This window comes from Salmo trutta, chromosome 20, assembly GCF_901001165.1.
Source record: "Salmo trutta chromosome 20, fSalTru1.1, whole genome shotgun sequence".
NCBI lineage: Eukaryota > Metazoa > Chordata > Actinopteri > Salmoniformes > Salmonidae > Salmo > Salmo trutta.
In genome coordinates this window covers 42274657-42295292 of record NC_042976.1, presented here as the reverse complement: position 1 = coordinate 42295292, position 20636 = coordinate 42274657, and the positions used below count along the sequence as shown (strand labels likewise).

Here is a 20636-nt window from a genome sequence, read left to right as displayed (position 1 = left end):
TTAGGGATAAAGAAGACGGCACATTTTTGAATGGCCTTTGATTGTCCACAGCACAAGGTGCACCTGTGTAATGATCATGCGGTTTAATCAGCTTGATATGCCACACCTGTCAGGTGGAAGTATTATCTTGGCAAAGGAGAAATGCTCACTAACAGGGATGTAAACAAAATTGTGCACGAAATTTGAGAGAAATAAGCTTTTTGTGCGTTTGGAAAATTTCGGGGATATTTTATTTCAGCTCATGAAACATGGAACCGACATTTTACATGTTGCTTTTTTAATATTTTTGTTAGTATACTTACAGATACAGGGTAATAATAAATTAGAACTTTTTGTAGGTAGTCTGCATTGATGTTGGGGCCAATCAAGCTTCTTTTGTTAGATTCATTTAATATTTAATGTCACTAACATGTTTGCCCTGAGCTCAAGCTAAATCCTTCACCTTCTTGTGGTGCTTTTGTTTGCTGACAGGGCATGTCAATGTCATGTTTTGAGTGTGTCATGCCACGTCTGTGAGGTAATAACCCAATGGCAAAGGCTGTGTCCCAAACACCGCTCTCACAACTAAAAGAGCAAGAGGGCTTTACAACACGCCACATCAAATACACAGCTGTATTGACATCATTATTAATCCAATGTGATGTTACGTGGCATTGTGTGGATTTGGGATATGAATTGTATTAAATTCTAATAAAGGCTATGCTCAAATTCTTTGTTTGATGCTTGAAAGCCACTGCCATTGAACCGTAGGGTACAATAAGTCTTTTTTTCAAAGTTTTTTTTGAAGCAGATTAATGAAACTAAATGCGGCATGAGCTTTCATCCTCTGCTCAAAGGTGCGACTGCCTTTCCTGTTTCCTAATGGAACTGGTGGTTGTGAATTCTCAAATCCTTTCGCTTAATGCCACCAGTACACTTTGTTAAGCTGAAGAGTAGTCCAACAGGCCCTTCTGGCATCTAGTGGAGGTAACATTCATGTTTTTCTAGCATGTGCCCCTCTCACGTTCATCCTCAGGGGGCACCGGTGGCAACTCCATATGGCTGCAGACTGAGGTCCCAGTGTTTATACCAGCGTTAGGCATCCAACGTCTCAAAACAGGCAGGATAAAAGCACTTGTACTTGTCCCAACTCCTCTATTGAGACCATGGTGGTGATTAACACATTCCACACGTGGGATATACAATGACCAGGGCATCTGTCGGACTGACTTGAGTACAGTATGTAGGTGTTGTCCTTATTTAGCAATTCTAATGACTTAGATTAGATACACAGGGATGCAAATGTTGGCCAGATAGAGCTAGATTGCACATACTGTGATCCAGAAAACTTTGAGTAGTCAAATATGGTGATTATAGCCTACAGCGAGCATTTTTTGTTGCATATTTTTTTGGGGGTTGCTTATTTGCTCTTAATTTGACTTTTGACTCTGTCACAGAAATGTGGTTAGGGGCTGAAAAGGTGTCTGAATGCCATTTCTGTACAAGCCTTAAGCCTGTGCTGGAAAATAAACATGGGAGGTATTTCCCCTAAAATCATCAGGAAAGGGAAGTTGCAGTTATTTTCTAATATTTCCATAACTACCTCTACAGCTCTACAACAACAAAAATCCAGAAAAACGCATGTCAAAAATGTTATAAAATGATTTGCATTTTAATGAGGGAAATAAGTATTTGACCCCTCTGCAAAACAAGACTTGGTGGCAAAACCCTTGTTGGCAATCATAGGTCAAACGTTTCTTGTAGTTGGCCACCAGGTTTGCACACATCTCAGGAGGGATTTTGTCCCACTCCTCTTTGCAGATCTTCATTAAGTCATTAAGGTTTCGAGGCTGACGTTTGGCTACTCAAACCTTCAGCTCCCTCCACAGATTTTCTATGGGATTAAGGTCTAGAGACTGGCTAGGCCACTCCAGGACCTTAATGTGCTTCTTCTTGAGCCACTCCTTTGTTGCCTTGGCTGTGTGTTTTGGGTCATTGTCATGCTGGAATACCCATCCACGACCCATTTTCAATGCCCTGGTTGAGGGAAGGAGGTTCTCACCCAAGATTTGACGGTACATGGCCCCGTCCATCGTCCCTTTGATGCGGTGAAGTTGTCCTGTCCCCTTAGCAGAAAAACACCCCCAAAGCATAATGTTTCCACCTCCATGTTTGACGGTGGGTATGGTGGTGTTGGGGTCATAGGCAGCATTCCTCCTCCTCCAAACACGGTGAGGTGAGTTGATGCCAAAGAGCTCCATTTTGGTCTCATCTGACCACAACACTTTGACCCAGTTGTCCTCTGAATCATTCAGATGTTCATTGGCAAACTTCAGACGGGCATGTATATGTGCTTTCTTGAACAGGGGGACCTTGCGGGCGCTGCAGGATTTCAGTCCTTCACGGCGTAGTGTGTTACCAATTGTTTTCTTGGTGACTATGGTCCCAGCTGCCTTGAGATCATTGACAAGATCCTCCCATGTAGTTCTGGGCTGATTCCTCACCGTTCTCATGATCATTGCAACTCCACGAGGTGAGATCTTGCATGGAGCCCCAGGCCGAGGGAGATCGACAGTTCTTTTGTGTTTCTTCCATTTGCGAATAATCGCACCAACTGTTGTCACCTTCTCACCAAGCTGCTTGGCGATGGTCTTGTAGCCCATTCCAGCCTTGTGTAGGTCTACAATCTTGTCCCTGACATCCTTGGAGAGCTCTTTGGTCTTGGCCATGGTGGAGAGTTTGGAATCTGATTGATTGCTTCTGTGGACAGGGGTCTTTTATACAGGTAACGAGCTGAGATTAGGAGCACACTCTTAAAGGGAGTGCTCCTAATCTCAGCTTGTTACCTGTATAAAAGACACCTGGGAGCCAGAAATCTTTCTGATTGAGAGGGGGTCAAATACTTATTTCCCTCATTAAAATGCAAATCAATTTATAACATTTTTGACATGCGTTTTTCTGGATTTTTTTGTTGTTGTTATTCTGTCTCTCACTGTTCAAATAAACCTACCATTAAAATTATAGACTGATAATTTCTTTGTCAGTGGGCAAACGTACAAAATCAGCAGGGGATCAAATACTTTTTTTCCTCACTGTAAGTTATGGCCTTCCAAAGCTACGCTTAGGTGTATAAGAATAACAAGCTCAAAACTGCAAAAGTAATGATTGATCAAAATCATGCATTTATTCACAATTGTTTTTATGGTTGATAAGGTCTACTGATTTGGCTCGACACCGGGGTGTATTCATTATACCGATTCTTTTGCAAAGAGGTTTGTACGTTTGCAACAGAAAATGTTTACTCCAAACTGAAAACATTTTGCAACAAAAATGAGCATTTCTTTTGGACAGATTCAGGTAGGTCCCTTCCCATTTCTTTCCGTTTGCTCTGTTTGCTTCCGTTTGCTTCTTTTAATGGTTTACGTTGCAAGACGTAATAAATACATCCCAAATGTTTGATGGATTGGATTAAAGAGAAAGGTCTATATAAAGACAGGAATCAATTCAAATAGAAATGTTATCTGTAATATCTGAAGGCCAACAGCCTATAGCTGTGTCCCTATTCCCTTTATAATCCCCTATGGGCCCTGGTCAAAGTACTTCACTACGTATGAAATAGAATGCCATTGGGGATGTGACCTATAAAAGTGAAGTGCATTATCAAAACAATTTTACAAAAAAGTAATTCTATCCTTTACAGAAATATGGGGGATGTGCAGCTTGCCACTACAACGCGGACCTCCAAGACCAGCTTGACATTAGGCCGAGGTTCTCCAAGTCAGGAGTCTCCAACCTTTACTCTTCCACCCCGCAATGCCCGGGTCAGCCCAGGAGAGACCGCACGCTTTGATGGGAAGGTAGGAATCACTCTCTCAAAAAGCCTGTCCCAAAACTCTCCCTATATTTCTTCCCCTTGGTCCTATCCTCTTTGATGTTAGCGTTTCTGAATAGGTATAACTAGTGTAGTGGTAAGGCTTCCACCGTATCTGCAAACATTGAAGGATTAGGGCCATAAGGAGGAGAGGGATTCAATTTGTGAATGGACCAAAAATGTAAAAAAAAATTATCCTCCTAACTTTCCTTATCTGTTTATTTAGAACCCACCCGAGTGTGCGTGAGCTGAGGATGTTGTATAACCTTCATTGTGTTTGGAGTAGAGGTGCTGAAGTGTACAAGGTCTTATGTTGACCCCCCCACCCCCACCCACCTCCTGTTAGCAGGCCCAAGGCTCCTACTGTGCTGTTCACTGAGCTCTCCTTGGCATCCCTCTCTGAGCATCACTGTTTTTTTGGACTTAGCCCAATCCCAAATCGACCCCTATGTACTTGTGGAGATAAGCAATATGGTGAGAACTCCACCTAGCCTATCCAAGGGGCAAGGTGGGGATATTGCCATATTACTAACACCTATCATATCATATCTTATCATATCTTTTCATATCTCCACGTGCGTAGGGTTTAGGGATTGATTTGGGATTGGGCATCCGTCTCCGATTTATCAGCTCACTCAGTGTGGTCATGTGAGCAACCAGGCTTTGTACAAAAAAATGACGGTCTCAGAATGCTTTTCCCAACATGTACTTGAGGCTGACAGACGGTACTGTCAGGTCTTGATTTATCGCAAAGGTCCTTTTGGCAAAGACTGCTTGAATTTCCATTTTCCATATGATTAGCGCATGGTGACTTGTTATCCTAAAAAATGCATCTATGCCCAATATGTTTTGAAGTTATCCAAACATTTAAATCATTGATGCGTAGGCTATGCTTTTTAAAAATGCACTTAAAAATTGGGGGGGGGAAAGATCCATGTTGATCGGGATTAAGTTAGAGGTTTATCATGGGTGAAATGCTAGTCAGGAAGAGTAATATCATTTATGCCATTTTATCAAACGCTTTTATCCAAGCAATTTAGTCATGTGAGCATATGTTCATATTGGTGGCCACAGTGCGACTCGAACCCACTTTCCTGGATGTGCTAGTGCCGAACTCTACACAGGACCACAATGCATTTCTCCAATACATTTTATTTCGTAACTATATCTCGAGAGTGTAGGTCATTGGTTTTGTGATCTTGATTTGTTATCCCCCAAAATGCATGATTTTAAATGTTACTCTGTCCACTGCACATGTCAGCATGGCCAGTCAGTCAAGCTAGACAAACTCTCTACAGTGGCTTTGCTCTGTGTTTGGAACCCTTTTATCATGTACCCTTGTCATGTTTTGACACTCCCCAAAGGGTCGGCTCTGCTCCTCAGATGTCTCAGTTCCTGTCAAGTCTCCCCACTGCTTTCCATGTAAAAGGGATAGTTCACACATAAAATAAATGACATTGGTTTATTTACAATGTAAGCAGGCAATGGGTAAGGCATGGCAGCAATCAATGCTTTGGTTATGTTTACCTTACTGCTGTCTTCAAATGCTAATGCTTTGAATGAGTCCTTTTTTAAAGGGGAAGTTCAGAATTTTACAACTTGGTGTTAGATGGTTCCTCACCCTGAAAGTAGTCTATGGGCCAGGAGAAACTGTAATCCATGGTTCGGTTTTAACGACGTGAAGGCAGTGTTATGGCCCTGCTGTGTGTGGGATCGCTCTTAGATTGGAAAGGATGTGTGACTAATGAGACTGTAGTGTTACAGAAAGCGGGCTCCTGTCACTTTGAGTTCACCTCCACCGTACACATGGTTTTCATTCGGCTTCCCTGTCTCTACTTTGAGTCTGATGTGAAGTAATGGAGTAATTTCTGGGACTCATGGTAAAAATCCAAATTGCATCCTCTTTATGAAACGATAAAGTAAAGCAGGGTACCCCAACTGGCGGCCCGCGGGCCAAAACCATGTGTATGGTGCCCCCCCCCCCCCCCCCCCCCCCCCCCCAAGTTTTCTGGACAGAAAAATCACCAGGAAATCAGCTCCAAGTGATTTTTCAAATCTGTTCACAAGTATTCCCAGGCATATTAGAGAGACATACAGTATGTGATCGTATACAAATAGTGATAATTTAGAATAATTGATTGGAGTTATATAGCGCTTTTCTACAAACTGAGGAACTCCTAAGCACTTTACATAATAGGGGGAAACTTACCTCATCCACCATCAATGTGTAGCACCCACCTCAGTGATGCACGGTGACCATTTTCGTGCCACAATGCTCACCACACATCAGCTACCAGGTGGAGAGGTGAGGAGTGATATATGCCAATTAGGATTTTTGGGGGATGATTTGGTGGCCATGATGGAATGTGGCCAGGTTGGGAATTTAGTCATGATACTGACGTGAACACCCCTACTCTTACAATAAGTGCCATGGGTTTTTGAATTACACCCGCTTTAATGTCCTATCCGAAAGATGGCACCCTACGCAGGGCAATGTCCTCAAATGTAATCAAGGTTTGAAACGATTGTTTTAGTCAAATATTATCTGTTTAGTCAGTCAATTTGCAGCCCCAACATCCGCTCAAGAAACAATTGCCCCGCGGCTGAATCTAGTTAATGATCCCTGCAGTAAAGTCTCCAAGGAGAGAGAATTCAAAAAGGATCTGTTAACAGGCATTTGCCGACCAATTAAAGTCAATAAATAATGCCTATCAACCAATCAGCATCCAGGATCCGAACTACCCGTTGCCTAAGTTGATTCAACTAAACCAGGCTGGACCTTAACCAGTGCTCATGATCAAGATCCAATATGAATGTAAAAACCTCCCCTATCTTCAACTTCCTCCGGCTTCTCTAACATATCATCTTTGCCTATGTTGCCGTCAATGAGCTTCCACATTTTAGTTGATTTTTGCTTCTCAAATGGCTCTTGGTACTCTAAATACTCTCGCCGCCCGCAAACCCTTGCGGTGTGCTCCTAAAACACAGTGGGTAAGGCAAAGGAAATTGAAATGATAAATGCCGCTGCAGTCGGTAGCCGGAGCCAGGGAAGCTGCAGGAGCATGGAACTAGAAGCCTGGGACTGCTGAGTGAGTTAGAGGAGAACTGGACTGGCTTTGTGTCTGACAGTGACTGCAGCTCAGACGCTCTGTCAAAATCCATTGTGCTGTGGTCACGGATGTTTAACACCACAGAGCCACAGAGCACCCTGTAGTGCTCCACATGTATAGATCACTCACAAAGGTAGCTCATCCCCTCCACCCTGTGTCATCCTAATCTACGGGTTTATTTTAATTTGTCTAGAAATGTATTTCAGATCTTAAAAGTCAAGTTATATTGGATGAAATGTGAATAGGGAAAAATTCATAAGGATCCAAGTTGGGTTGCTAGGGAAAATACCATTAACTTTCCCAGATTTTCCAGAAATCCTGGTTGAAGGATTCCAGATTTCCTGCTTATTCCCTTCAGATTCCTGGAATCTTTCACCTGGGATTTCTGGAAAACCTGGGAATTTTGGGAAAGTTACCATAGATCCAAGTAAGTCTCACCCTCCAACTGTAATTCCCATGTTAAAGGATACACTGTTCTGACTGTTGTCATGACATACCTCTGACATAATATAAGGAAGCACATTTTATTGAATCCCCCTGAAAAATATTGAGATGGCATGAAAATGGCTGCCTCAAACAATTCTGGTCATTGATAGCAAAGCCTTTGGCAACCAAGTCTAGAGCTGTTTCCTGAGAGAATAGAGCCAACTGTTGGAGTTGAAAGAGGTCCAGTTTGGGGGAGCTGTTCTTTTAGAAACCTATTTTAGCACTCTGGGTTTAGATACAGTACTGATCATATAGGTTCATACACAGAGACACTGATATGTAATTCTATGGGTTCAAATTGGTTTATTTTGGGCATAATAACCCACTGTGATATTGAAAGTACTTTACATTTAAGTACAGCTAACTTGAATATCTTTATTTTAAAAATCAAACTGACACAATGGAAATCGTTTCCACAGGCAGACTACTCGCCTGGGTCACTTCTGTTCTGGCACATTGACAGTATGGATAAATCTGTATTATTTATAGTTCCTAAACACAGACACTTGCATTCCTGTGCTGCACGTTGGACCAACAATAACAATACCTTCCGTTCTAATTCTCTAGCTCTTTCTATAATGTGCAATGGTCTTGGCATTTTAACCTTCATACAGTGATATGTAAACAAGATTTTGGACAATACTTTAAAAAAAAAATTGTAACACGATATTGTATTTCCATTACTGTTGATATTAAACCGACGCTAAATCCAACATCGAAATAAATGGATGTGTATTTTTATGAGGATAGTCTAGCCTCGCCTTATGCATTGCTTCTTTATCCTTTGGGATTGGTCGGTTGTGATGAGGGTAAGATACTTGTTAGCAGAGGAAGAGGGAGCCAGCATTGCGGTGTCTGATTCAGTACAGCCTGACTGTCCAGTGGTAAGACCTGGGTTCAAATACTATTCAAAATCATTTCAAATTCTTTATTTGTGCTTGATTGAGCTTGCCTGGCTTAATGGGCCATTTAAAATGCTCCCAAAACTGTCACTCCAGGCAGGCTAGACCAAACGCTCAAGTTATTGAAAGAATTCAAACAGTATTTGAACCCAGGTCAGGTGCTGAGACAGAGTAGATATATGGAATGCTTCTTGATAGGGATTAAAAGATCTTAGTCTTGTGACTTTCAGCTTCCTGAGGTATTGTTTTTTTCAGAGCCGCTGGAGCAGAACCCAGTCAGCTCCTCTTCTGCTTGGATGCTCTGAAACAACACAGAATTTCTCCAACTGTCACATTTTGTGGAGTTGTACAGTAGTACCTCAAACTGTGATGGAGCTAAAGCATGTTTGTGTGCAGTGAGAGCATCTTGGTGAAGGAATTTTGAAATGACTTAAAAAATATTGTGTGGGATGTAGATATGTTCAGCACCAACCTTAAGACTTTAGGTTCTTTAGTATCGATGGAATGGAACACTTTGGACATCTGCCCACCAAATGCCCCCCCCCCCCCCCCCACACACACACACACGCAGTTAGATTAAAGCGGGCTCCCACCACCTATGATTTACAGATGACCTTCAAAAAAAGGTATCACGTGCACATATGGTTATCTGCTTCCAGGAGGAGGTCATGTGTCAGGGACTTTGTTACTTTGTTCTGTTGCTCTCCCAGGCAGCATTCATCACTACTGAAGGAAAGATCCATCACCTCTCCTTGCGTCTGTGTCCCAAATGGCCCCTGATTCCATATATAGTCCACTGCTTTTGACCAGGACCCGTAGGGCTCTGGTCAAATGGAGTGCACTATATATGGAATAGGGTGCCATTTGGGATGCATCCTAAGTACTTACTCTTGACATTGAGGATCCAAGTAGAAGAAACCTGGTGGTCATGGTGCATCCATAAATCCCACTGTCCCTCTTTTTTTGCCTGTCTAGATTACACCTTTTTCAAATGCAGTGTGTTACGTAGTGGAAACTTGACTTCTCTTTTATCAGAACGGTGCAAGTTGTAGCTCCTCTGGCACTAAGTAAAGATATTTGTGGGATCAGATACTGATCTCGATGCAGATGATCCTTTAATTCCTGTTGTCTATGCAAATCCCTCTAATCATTATAACAGGCAATATCTGTTCTGCTGCTTTCAGAATCACTAGAAGCAGCATACAAGGTGATCCAATTTTCACTTTGCTATTTTTATTATCCATGGAACCCTTGCCCCAGGCAATTCATAAATTTAAGGAAATGACACCAATATCTCTGAAATATACTGACCACTTCATCTCATTATACGCAGTCGATGTTTTACTATATCTAGACAATGTATCTCAATTGCGCCCAAGCGCATTAAAGGTCATAGATAAATTCAGCGCCATCTCAAGTTTTACAAAATTAATCAGCCCTACTGCCTCTTAAGACTCTAATGGAGGACTCCATCTCTACTTATGGATTCCCAATTGTTTCCAATTTTAGATATTTGGGAGTAGATACATTTATTTCCTTAGATAAAACCATTGCCAGAAACTTTAACAGAACACTCAAATCAATTCAATCCGACCTCAGTAGATGGACTAACATCCCGGTTGCTTTAACCGGCAGAATAACCATTATCAAAATGAATATATTGCCACAGCTGAATTTTTGTAGTTAAATGCTTCCCATGGTTCCCACTTCTGGCTAATGGGATAAAATGCGTAATGCAATTTAATTTTTTTTTGTCAAGATAAGCCATCCCGGATAACATTTATAAACTTACAAAGAGAGAAAGACGTAGGAGGACTAACCATACCAAACTTTAAATTCTATTTCCAGGCTCTAGCATTTCGCCCCGTCAAATTGGTTTAGACATGATAATTCTTCCCCCTTGAATATAGAGAGATTGTGTATCGTATTACCCTGGAAGAGGCTGTCTTCACTGATATAACCCTTAAACAATGCAAATGACACTTTGTTCGAAGTAGAGCTCGGAGACAGGATTGTGTCGAGGCACATATCTGGGGCAGGGTACCAAAACCTTTCTGCAGCATTGAAGGTCCCCAAGAACACATTGGCCTCCATCATTCTTAAATGGAAGAAGTTTGGAACCAACAAGACTCTTTCTCGAGCTGGCCGCCCAGCCAAACTGAGCAATTGGGGGAGAAGGGCCTTGGTCAGGGAGGTGACCAAGAACCCGATGGTCACTCTGACAGAGCTCCTCTGTGGAGACGGGAGAACCTTCCAGAAGGACAACCATCTCTGCGGCACTCCACCAATTAGGCCTTTATGGTAGTGGCCAGACGGTAGCCACTCCTCAATAAAAGGCACATGACAGTCCGCTTGGGGACTCACAGACCATGAGAAACAATATTCTCTGGTCTGATGAAACCAAGATTGAACTCTTTGGCCTGAATGCCAAGCATCAAATCTGGAGACGCATGGTGGTGGCAGCAGCATGCTTTGGGGATGTTTTCAGGGACTGTGAGACTAGTCAGGCTCGAAGGAAAGATTAACGGAGCAAAGTACAGCGAGATCCTTGATGAAAAACTGCTCCAGATCACTCAGGACCTCAGACTGGGGCGAAGGTTCACCTTCCAACAGGACAATGATCCTAACGGCTTCGAACACACAGACGGTGTCATTGCGCAAAATAGTACGCAGCATCATCCGGATATATATGCAACAAAAGTTCAACATTCACCTAGTGTTACCATTTCTGTCAAGCCGTCTATGCATACAGTTTGACGCATACGTTCTATAAATCCAACGTATGCACCACACCAAATGCACTGCAACTGCCTCTGCAAGGCAAACGCAGTGTTTCATTGGAAATTAATGTAATTCTGGTGTACCAAAATGCTATGTCCGTGTGATCACAGGAGTGGCTTCGGGACAAATCTCTGAATGTCCTTGAGTGTCCCAGCCAGAGCTCGGACTAGAACATCTCTGGATAGGCCATGGGAAATAATTGTGCAGCGACCCTCCCAATCCAACCCGACAGAGCTTGGAGAGGATCTGCAGGAAAAATGGGAGAAACTCCCCAAATTCACATGTGCCAAGCTTGTAGCGTCACCCAAGAAGACTCGAGGCTGTAATTGCTGCAAAAGGTGCTTCAACAAAGTACTGAGTAAAAGGGTCTGAATATTTCATTTTTTTTTTAAACTTTTAATACCTAAAAAAAATATCAAAACTTTTTTTGCTTTGTCAATATGGGATATTGTGTGTAGATTGAGGGGGGGGGAACTATTTAATCCATTATAGAATAAGGCTGTAACATTCCAATGTGGGGACTGAATACTTTCCAAATGCACTGTTTACTGAACAAAATATTAACAAATGTGAAGTGTTGGTCCAATGATTCATGAGCTGAAATAAAAGATCCCAGAAATGTTCCATATGCACAAAAAGCTTATTTCTATAAGTTTGTGCACAAATTTGTTTACATCCCTGTTCATGTGCATTTTGCCTGTGCCAAGATAATCTGTCCACATAACGGATTTGGCATATCAACAAGCTGATTAACTTCCTAGTCAACAGCCAGTGGAATCGCGTGGCGCGAAATACAAATACCTCAAAAATGCTATAACTTCAATTTCTCAAACATATGACTGTTTTACACCATTTTAAAGACAAGACTCTCGTTAATCTAACCACATTGTCCGATTTCAAAAAGGCTTTACAGCGAAAGCAAAACATTAGATTATGTCAGAGTACCCTGCCAAAAATAATCACACAGCCATTTTCAAAGCAAGCATATATGTCACAAAAACCAAAACCACAGCTAAATGCAGCACTAACCTTTTGATCTTCATCAGATGACACTCCTAGGACATTGTTATACAATACATGCATGTTTTGTTCAATCAAGTTCATATTTATATCAAAAACCAGCTTTTTACATTAGCATGTGATGTTCAGAACTAGCATACCCACCGCAAACTTCTGGTGAATTTACTAAATTACTCATGATTTAACGTTGACAAAATACATAATTATTTTAAGAATTATAGATACAGAACTCCTTTATGCAATCGCGGCGTCAGATTTTAAAATAGCTTTTCGGCGAAAGCACATTTTGCAATATTCTGAGTACATAGCCCAGCCATCACGGCTAGCTATTTTGACACCCACCAAGTTTGGCCCTCATCAAACTCAGAATTACTATAAGAAAAATTGGATTACCTTTGCTGTTCTTCGTCAGAATGCACTCCCAGGACTTCTACTTCAACAACCAATGTTGTTTTGGTTCCAAATAATCCATAGTTATATCCAAATAGCTCAGTTTTTTTCGTGCGTTCAGGTCACTATCCGAAGGGTGACGTGCGAGCGCATTTCGTGACAAAAAAATTACAAATATTCCATTACCGTACTTCGAAGCATGTCAAACGCTGTTTAAAATCCATTTTTATGCTATTTTTCTCGTAAAATAGCGATAATATTCCAACCGGGCGACGTTGTATTCATTCAAAGGCTGAAAGAAAAAAATTGAGAATTTTCATGAACGCGCTTCTCAGTCTCACAGGCTGACCACTCACAAATTCTCCTGCTGTTCTTCGCCCAGAGACAGCAGACACCCCATTACACTTTCGGGCGCCTTCTGAGAGCCAATGGAAGCCTTAGAAAATGTCACGTTACAGCAGAGATGCTGTATTTTCGATAGAGATGCAACTGAAGGACAACAAATTGTCAGACATATGGAATCTTCTCAGGTTTTGGCCTGCCATATGAGTTATGTTATACTCAGACACCATTCAAACAGTTTTAGAAACTTTAGTGTTTTCTATCCAAATCTACTAATTATATGCATATTCTCGTTTCTGGGCAAGAGTAGTAACCAGTTTAAATCGGGTACGTTTTTTTATCCAGCCGTGCAAATACTGCCCCCTAGCCCCAACAGGTTTTAAACAGCATGATCATTACACAGGTGTATCTTGTGCCGGGGACAATAAAAGGCAAATCCAAAATGTGGACTTCTGTCACACATTGCAATGCCACAAATGCCAAATTATGTTGACGTGGTATTACACTCGGGGTCAATAGCCAGGCCTAAAACATAGATCTAAATATGACTCTGGCCAGGCATAAAGTACATTCAACTGTCCCAGTGGTCAACAAATATCTGGCAAAAAGAAAAAAACATGTCAACATAATAAAACAGCTAAGTTTTGAGGGAGCCTGCAATTGGCATGCTGACTGCAGGAATGTCCACCAGAGCTGTTGCCAGAGAATTCAATGTTAATTTCTCTACCAATAGCCGCTTCCAACGTCATTTTAGAGGATTTGGCAGTACGTCCAACCGGCCTCACAACCGCAGACCACGTGTAACCACACCAGCCCAGGACCTCCACATCCGGCTTCTTCATCTGCGGGATTGTCTGAGACAAGCCACCCGGACAGCTGATGAAACTGGGTTTGCACAACCGAAGAATTTCTGAACAAACAGTAAGAAACCGTCACAGGAAGCTCCTCTGAGGGCTCGTCGTCCTCAACAGGGTCTTGACCTGACTGCAGTTCGGCGTCGTAACCAACTTCAGTGGGCAAATGCTCACCTTCGATGGAGAAGTGTGCTCTTCATGGATGAATCCCGGTTTCAACTGTACCAGGCAGACGTGTGGGTGAGCGATTTGCCGATGTCAACGTTGTGAACAGAGTGCCCCATGGTGGGATTATGTTATGGGCATGCGTAAGCTATGGACAACGGACACGGTGGAATTTTATCAATGGCAATTTGAATGCACGGCGATACCCTAACCAGATCCTAAGCCCCGTTGTCATGCCGTTCATCTGTCGCCATCACCTCATGTTTCAGCATGATCATGCACGGTCCCATGTCGCAAGGTTCTGTACACAATTCCTGGAAGCTGAAAATGTCCCAGTTCTTCCATGGCCTGCATATTCACCAGACATGTCGTCCATTGAGCATGTTTGTGATGCTCTGGATCGACATGTACGACAGCGTGTTCCAGTTTCTGCCTACATCCAGCAACTTCGCACAGCCATTGAAGAGTGAGACAACATTCCACTGGCCACAATCAACAGCCTGATCAATTCAATGCGAAGGAGATGTTGCGCTGCATGAGGCAAATTGGTGATCACGCCAGATACTGACCGGTTTTGTGATCCACACTCTTACCGTGACCAACAGATGCATATATGTATTCCCGGTCATGTGAAATCCATAGATTAGGGGCTAATGAATTCATTTCAATTGACTGATTTCCTTTTTACTGTATGAGCTGAAGCTCAGTAAAATATTTGAAATTGTTGCGTTTATACTTTTGTGTGTGTGTGTGTGTGTGTGTGTGTGTGTGTGTGGTGCCATTTGGGACACGGACAACAAGTAATTGGGCGGTGCTGCAGGACTATTAATATGACATAATTACAGACTCTCCTGAAACATATATAAATAAAAAAAAGTCATGTATTCATTGGCAGTGAAAAAGTACCGTAGTTGTAGTTGTCTATATTCTACAGTAGACAGTGCAGTTGTCCATCGCAAACCAGGTCTGTGTCCCCATTTGAGGTCAGCTGGTCGTGCTGCCTGACAGTGACAGTACGTGGCTTTTTCCTTCCCGGCAGGCATTGTTGTTGTCATGCTCAAGGGGCATGTTCTTAATGTGAGGGGATGCTCCTCTGAAGACAAGGAATGTCCACCAGCATGGAGGCAGGCGTCTGACATGCCACGGGTCAATGTAGCGCCTCTCTCCCCAGCCTCCCAGTCATTTTAATGGCCTGCCAAGGGTAGAACTCATCCTCCTAAAGAATTCTATTATTACATAATTACGAGCCAGTAGGAAAATATAGGGGGAACAGCATGCGAGGGAGGCTCCATGTGAACGCTGTGAAAGGTATGCTGCCAGAAACCTGATGGTGGTTGAAACTGCTTGCCTATTGAAAGCAGATGTGGACCACTTCTAGGCTACTCCTACACGGCTCCACCCTGACTCACCGCTCAGCTGACTCCTCTGACCAGTGTAAGAGAAGCGGCCATCCTTCTGCTGCTGGTTACATTCAAATGTTACATTTGGTTTTAATGGCGTACGTTGTTCACATTGGCTACTTCAATGAAGGCCTTTTTCCACAGAGAGCGGTCTCATCCGTCCACTGACCATTGTTAGGAACGGTAGTTAAACACTGGTGATTATTGTCTTTTGCGTGTGTAATTCATAGCAGCCTTTTGGCAGTCTGGCTTGAAAGTGGCTGTGAAGCCAGGAAAAATACAATGTTGATGAGATGAAGACGACAGGTTGTTTTTGAATGGAGAAACAGCAGTCAAATACTTAATTGTTTCCCCTCCAATGGAATGTTAGCTCAGGATTAAACATTAACATGTCCCTAAATGATGTTGGATTCTCACAATGTGGATAGTGGCTATTCACAGCACTGTGAGAATCAACTTATGAATCACTCAACCTCATCAAATGTGGACTTATCAGTTTGTTTTTGTCTGATTAAGACATAACAGGGATGTGTCTCAAATGGCACCCTATTCCCTATCAAGTGCATTTCTTTAGAACAGAGCCCTATGGGCCCTGGTCAAAAGTAGTGCACTATAAACGGAATAGGGAGCCATTTGGGACGTAAACCTGTTCTGACACCGTCCAGCGGTAGCGGTTACAACTTGGTGGGAATACATGAATAGGTTCTGATGTACTGTACGTCCATTGAGAATTAGCCAGACAATTATTCTTGAGTCTCTTGAGAGGCCAACTCCAGCTGTAATCCACTACAGGTGTCTTCCAGAATGCGAAGTTGAAAAGTAATTTTCTGTACAAGACCTTCGAGAATTACTGGGCGGAATAAACCATAGGCCTATTTCTTGGGAAATGAGAAGGACAAGGCCTTCGTCCCAAATGGAACCCTATTTCCTATATAGTGCTCTACTTTTCACTAGGACTTTGGTCAAAAGTAAAGCATTAAATAGGAAATAAGGTGTCATTTGAGAAGCAGACGAGAGCATCAGATACATTTATTGATTTGGAGCAGCGACTTGTCTAAAGACACGAGGGATCAAAATAGTTGCTTCACATGGAAACGGTGGCAGTATAAATCACTCTGCTTACATGATTAAAATAACAAACTTCAGCTTCCCTTTGATCATTTTCCTCTCTTCATTATGAGGGGATTTCATTGTAAAGTCTGCTTTTATCCCAGAAGTATTAGCCTTGTTATGGCAAGTAGTACTCTTGATGTGGTGATACATTGGGTGCCAGTAGCGTGACTCAAAAAGGACGAGACAATATTCCTCTTTGTTCCTCATATGCCTCTCTCCCTGTTTACTTGTCTTCTTACATTCTTGGGTATTTTGATGCTCTTTGGAAGCTAGGCTGTATGTCCAGGATGGATCAGCAGTCAAGGCTCTCCTTGGCTGCCAGTGCATTGATCCATAGTCCTGTCACAACCTTTTTGTTTTGATGCCATTTTCCCTTGACAAACCAATATGGTACTTGTGTCTGGTTTGTATAAACTTGACTCGGTGTGTAAACAACCCATTGTTTCTCCTATACTCGACATGTGAACTTGGTCATTTGGGATGTTTGAGGTCGAGAGGTTGACCACAATAAGTTTTATGAACGAGAAGTCTGAACTCTGCTTGAAAATTTCTGTGGCACTGAATGTCAAGCAGCTGAGTTTAAGGAAATGCCAGTGTCTGTTTTGATTTAATAACGACTTTAAACCTAGTACTGCCATTTTTGGGCAAGCCTGAGGAGGACTGGGTACAGCAGAGGTAATATTTTATTGAAACTGAGAGGCTAGTTTGACAGACTGGAATGAGAGTGGTCGATTTACAGAGAGAAGCTGGACTTTCGCAGCTCTTTTTACCTCCTTTAAGACTTTTGAGTTCCATATGGAATCAATCTATTGTCTACTAGCTGTCGAGCCATATTCATTTGTATGTTCAATCTGAAATTCGTACCAGCTGCAGTGGTTAACTTCTTATTTATTTTTTTTGCTGTTAATTTAAAGCCAGTATGTTCAAGGGCTTGTATTGGTTTGCAGAGTGAGACCCATGTAATGTTCATGTTTGGGTTTACCATGGTTCTCCTCTGAAATGGTATTTAGTCCCAGGGGTTCAAGGGGAGGATGATTGGCATGCCACCAGTGGAAACGCAGAGTAGGAGAGAGAGAGAGATTGCCCATCCACAGTCCTTTATTAGCTGTGGTCTCTGCCTGTAGATTTGTGATGCTTTAAAAGACTTCAGAGAAAATAAGCTGTAGTGCGAATTTTTTTTATTTATTTTTAAAAAAAATTTTTTTAAATATATATATTTTTTTTATTAATTTTTTTTTTAAAATGGAAGTCGACGAGAACTGAAATGAATCGGAGAAAGGTGGGAAGCTCCTTCCAGATAGACAGGGAATGTGAGCAGTGTTTCACAGAGCTTCTGTCTATATCGTGTGCCCTTTCAGCACCTGTACTCCACTTTTCACATGGTGTTATTAGTGATGGCTACTGACCTGGGACGTGTAGGAAAAAAAGCATTGAGGGAATGGAAATGTCAGAAAGGACTAAGAACTTGAGTAATACAATATGCACTGGGGAAAGGAAGTTGTGGAAATTTAGGTTTTGTTGGAAAACCGGGATAACTAAACAGGCTACTTGTGGCAGTAATGTATTTGTTGTATTCTGGGAAGTAGGAAACGCTGAGAGTAATCAGTAGCTTTCCAGTTCACTTGCTGATTGTTTATCAATGCTTATCATTTTGTTTTTGTAAATATCCTATTGTTTGCTGTGTCCATTTTTTGTTTTTACGTCTAATTAAGTTTAATTAGCCTATGGGCCACAGATTGTCAGTTTCACACACCCAGGGAGTTCCTGTGCTCTGACTCCAATTGTATTGAGAAGATAAATGAAAATGGTGGATGTGAACACATACTAGGGATTGTCACGGAGCTGGTGTCAGTCAGTGGCCTAAAACAAACTAATCTGCTAATTAAACAGTCATTTCTTACGGAAACCGTTATGATTATGAGTAGCACACCATTGGGCAGTGTTTCAACCATGACCATTAGCCACTGATGCCCGATTTTCTTCTGTTTTTTTGTATAGTTAAAATCCACTGAAACGCATCCATCTATTCCCAGGTGAGAGGACACCCTGAGCCCCAGGTCACGTGGTCCAGGAATGGGAAAGCAGTGATAGCTGGAGAGCGCTTCGCCATTGAACAAAGTAGTCGTGGAACCTTCAGCTTGGTGGTCCATGGTATCCAGGAGGAGGATGTGGGACGTTACACATGTGAGGCAGTCAACGATGCCGGAAGTCGCCAGGTCACAGTGGAGATCACTGTAGAAGGTACAGAAGCTCCTTAATTTGTTTCCCAAATGGCAGCCTAGGCTTCCATTTGGAACACAACTTTACCCTCTCCATCAGCCAACCAGATAGATAATTGAATAGTCTGTCAACAAATGTTTTGGCAGGGTCCACTGGCTTTGCTTTGTAGCTCATTTAAAATGTAGCATAGAAAGCAGACTTCTAAGTAACCCTGAGAAATGCACGGCCTCAATAGCTCATGTGAAATTAAACCAAGACTGTGGCAAGTATTTTAAACACCAGCACATTTATTTAGCTCCATAAAATATAAGACGTCCTGTAATACGGGCTTTTATACTGCTTTTATACTGTGCCCAAGTGATGTTTTAACTCAATGTAATGATAGGAATAAGGTTGAATATGGATCATCTTCAAAAGGACCACTTTGTTTTGATTTATTGCAGATAATGTCCTTTTCTAATTCCCCGTTCAGAAGGAACTCATTAGAGCAACCCATCCAAAGCCAAACGAGGCTTCGTCCCAAATGGCCCCCTATTCCCTATATAGTTCACTACTTTTGACCATAGGCCCTGGTCAAAAGTAGTGCAGTAAATGGGGAATAGGGGGCCATTTTGGATTTATACTGTCCAGTTAGCATAAGTGGTGTTAGCACACTTTGATTTTCTATTCCTTGGTGTAGACATGCCAGCTGTACCTTTCCATTTCCGATAGTTACACTGTGGATACTTAGGTAACATTATGCATGATAGAGGGGGGCCGGCACCTACTGCTTTCCAGGGAGAAGTATGGAAACATTCGGACATCCTCCACATTTTGTTCAGCTTTCCAAGATCATAAACAGCTATTTAGGCACCTCAGGCTCACTAAACATTAACATGTGGAGCATGCCCTTTCTAACAAGTAGCAGTACAAACATATCTTACAAGGCATTGGACTGAGATATGAAGCATTCTGCAACACTGCACATTCATTTACGTGCTGCTGGAATTGCACCAGCGATATATTCTATGGCTATCTCTCCAATGGCACCCTATTCCCTACATAGTTCACTGCTACATAGGGAATAGGGCGCCATTTGAGATGCATACTTTGTTTCTTTAAATTCATTATCTGAGGCATGTTTTCTCTCAGGGAACACGGGGAAGAAATACAGCCTCCCCTCCTCCAGTAGAACAGGGTAAGATGTCTTTGGTTGAGTCCCAAATGGCACCCTATTCCCAACAAAGCGCAGTACTTTTGATCAAAGCCTTATGGGCCCGGTCAATAGTAGGGCACTATATAGGGAATATGGTGCCATTTGGGACACACTCCTTCTTTGCACATGGTGGTATGATTTCTCTTTTTAAATCAACCTTCCTATCCTGTTCCATCTCTAAAACCGGAATATTTGTTCCATGAGATGTTTAATCTTGTATTTTTATATTTCTAATAATGCAGATATGTTTTATGTTGGTGTTTTAAAAATGTAGGCATTCAGTCATATTGCTATATTAAGCCTTTATTCAAATGTAATTTGTTTGTTCAGGTGATGTTATTGAGCAGACACATCTTTGGACGATAAGGTAGTGAGTCATTGTGTTTTCTCTGACTCCAGCGGGCGGTTTGGAGTTCCAGCGGTGGAGAGCAGGCCCAGTATTTGGGGGGAGAGCCCCCCCAAGTTTGTGACAAAACCCTCACGTATTTTTGTCAGAATGGGACAGACTGGAAAATTCTCGGCCAAAATCACAGGACGTCCACAGCCCCTGGTTACCTGGTTCAAAGTGAGACGGAACAGAGAAAGTTTGGCAAGTTCTGTAACTTTCTCCAAATTCCCAGGTTTTCCAGAAATCCCAGTTGTAATGTTCTTGGAATTAGGAGGGGATAAGTATGAAATCTGACCAAGATTTCTAGAAACCTGAGAATTTGGAGAAAGTTACCGGAATTGTCCAACTCTAGATGCTATAGAGAAGACATTCTGTCTTTCAAAGATGGAGGATGGTGAGTCTTCATCTCTGAATTTCTGA

The 20636-nt window shown here is 42.2% G+C and overlaps 1 protein-coding gene across 4 annotated transcripts in view; it reads left to right on the top strand.

Annotated features, from left to right (window-relative positions):
• LOC115156095 (myosin light chain kinase, smooth muscle) overlaps positions 1 to 20636 on the top strand; it is a 92130-nt gene that overhangs the window by 17145 nt on the left and 54349 nt on the right. For all 4 annotated transcript variants that reach the window (XM_029703393.1, XM_029703394.1, XM_029703392.1 and 1 more), the window contains 4 exons: positions 3680 to 3836; positions 18447 to 18654; positions 19765 to 19810; positions 20228 to 20393. In XM_029703393.1, coding sequence (XP_029559253.1) covers positions 3684 to 3836; positions 18447 to 18654; positions 19765 to 19810; positions 20228 to 20393 — 573 coding nt within the window. In that variant the 5' untranslated portion in view covers positions 3680 to 3683. The remainder of the gene's footprint in view (positions 1 to 3679; positions 3837 to 18446; positions 18655 to 19764; positions 19811 to 20227; positions 20394 to 20636) is intronic.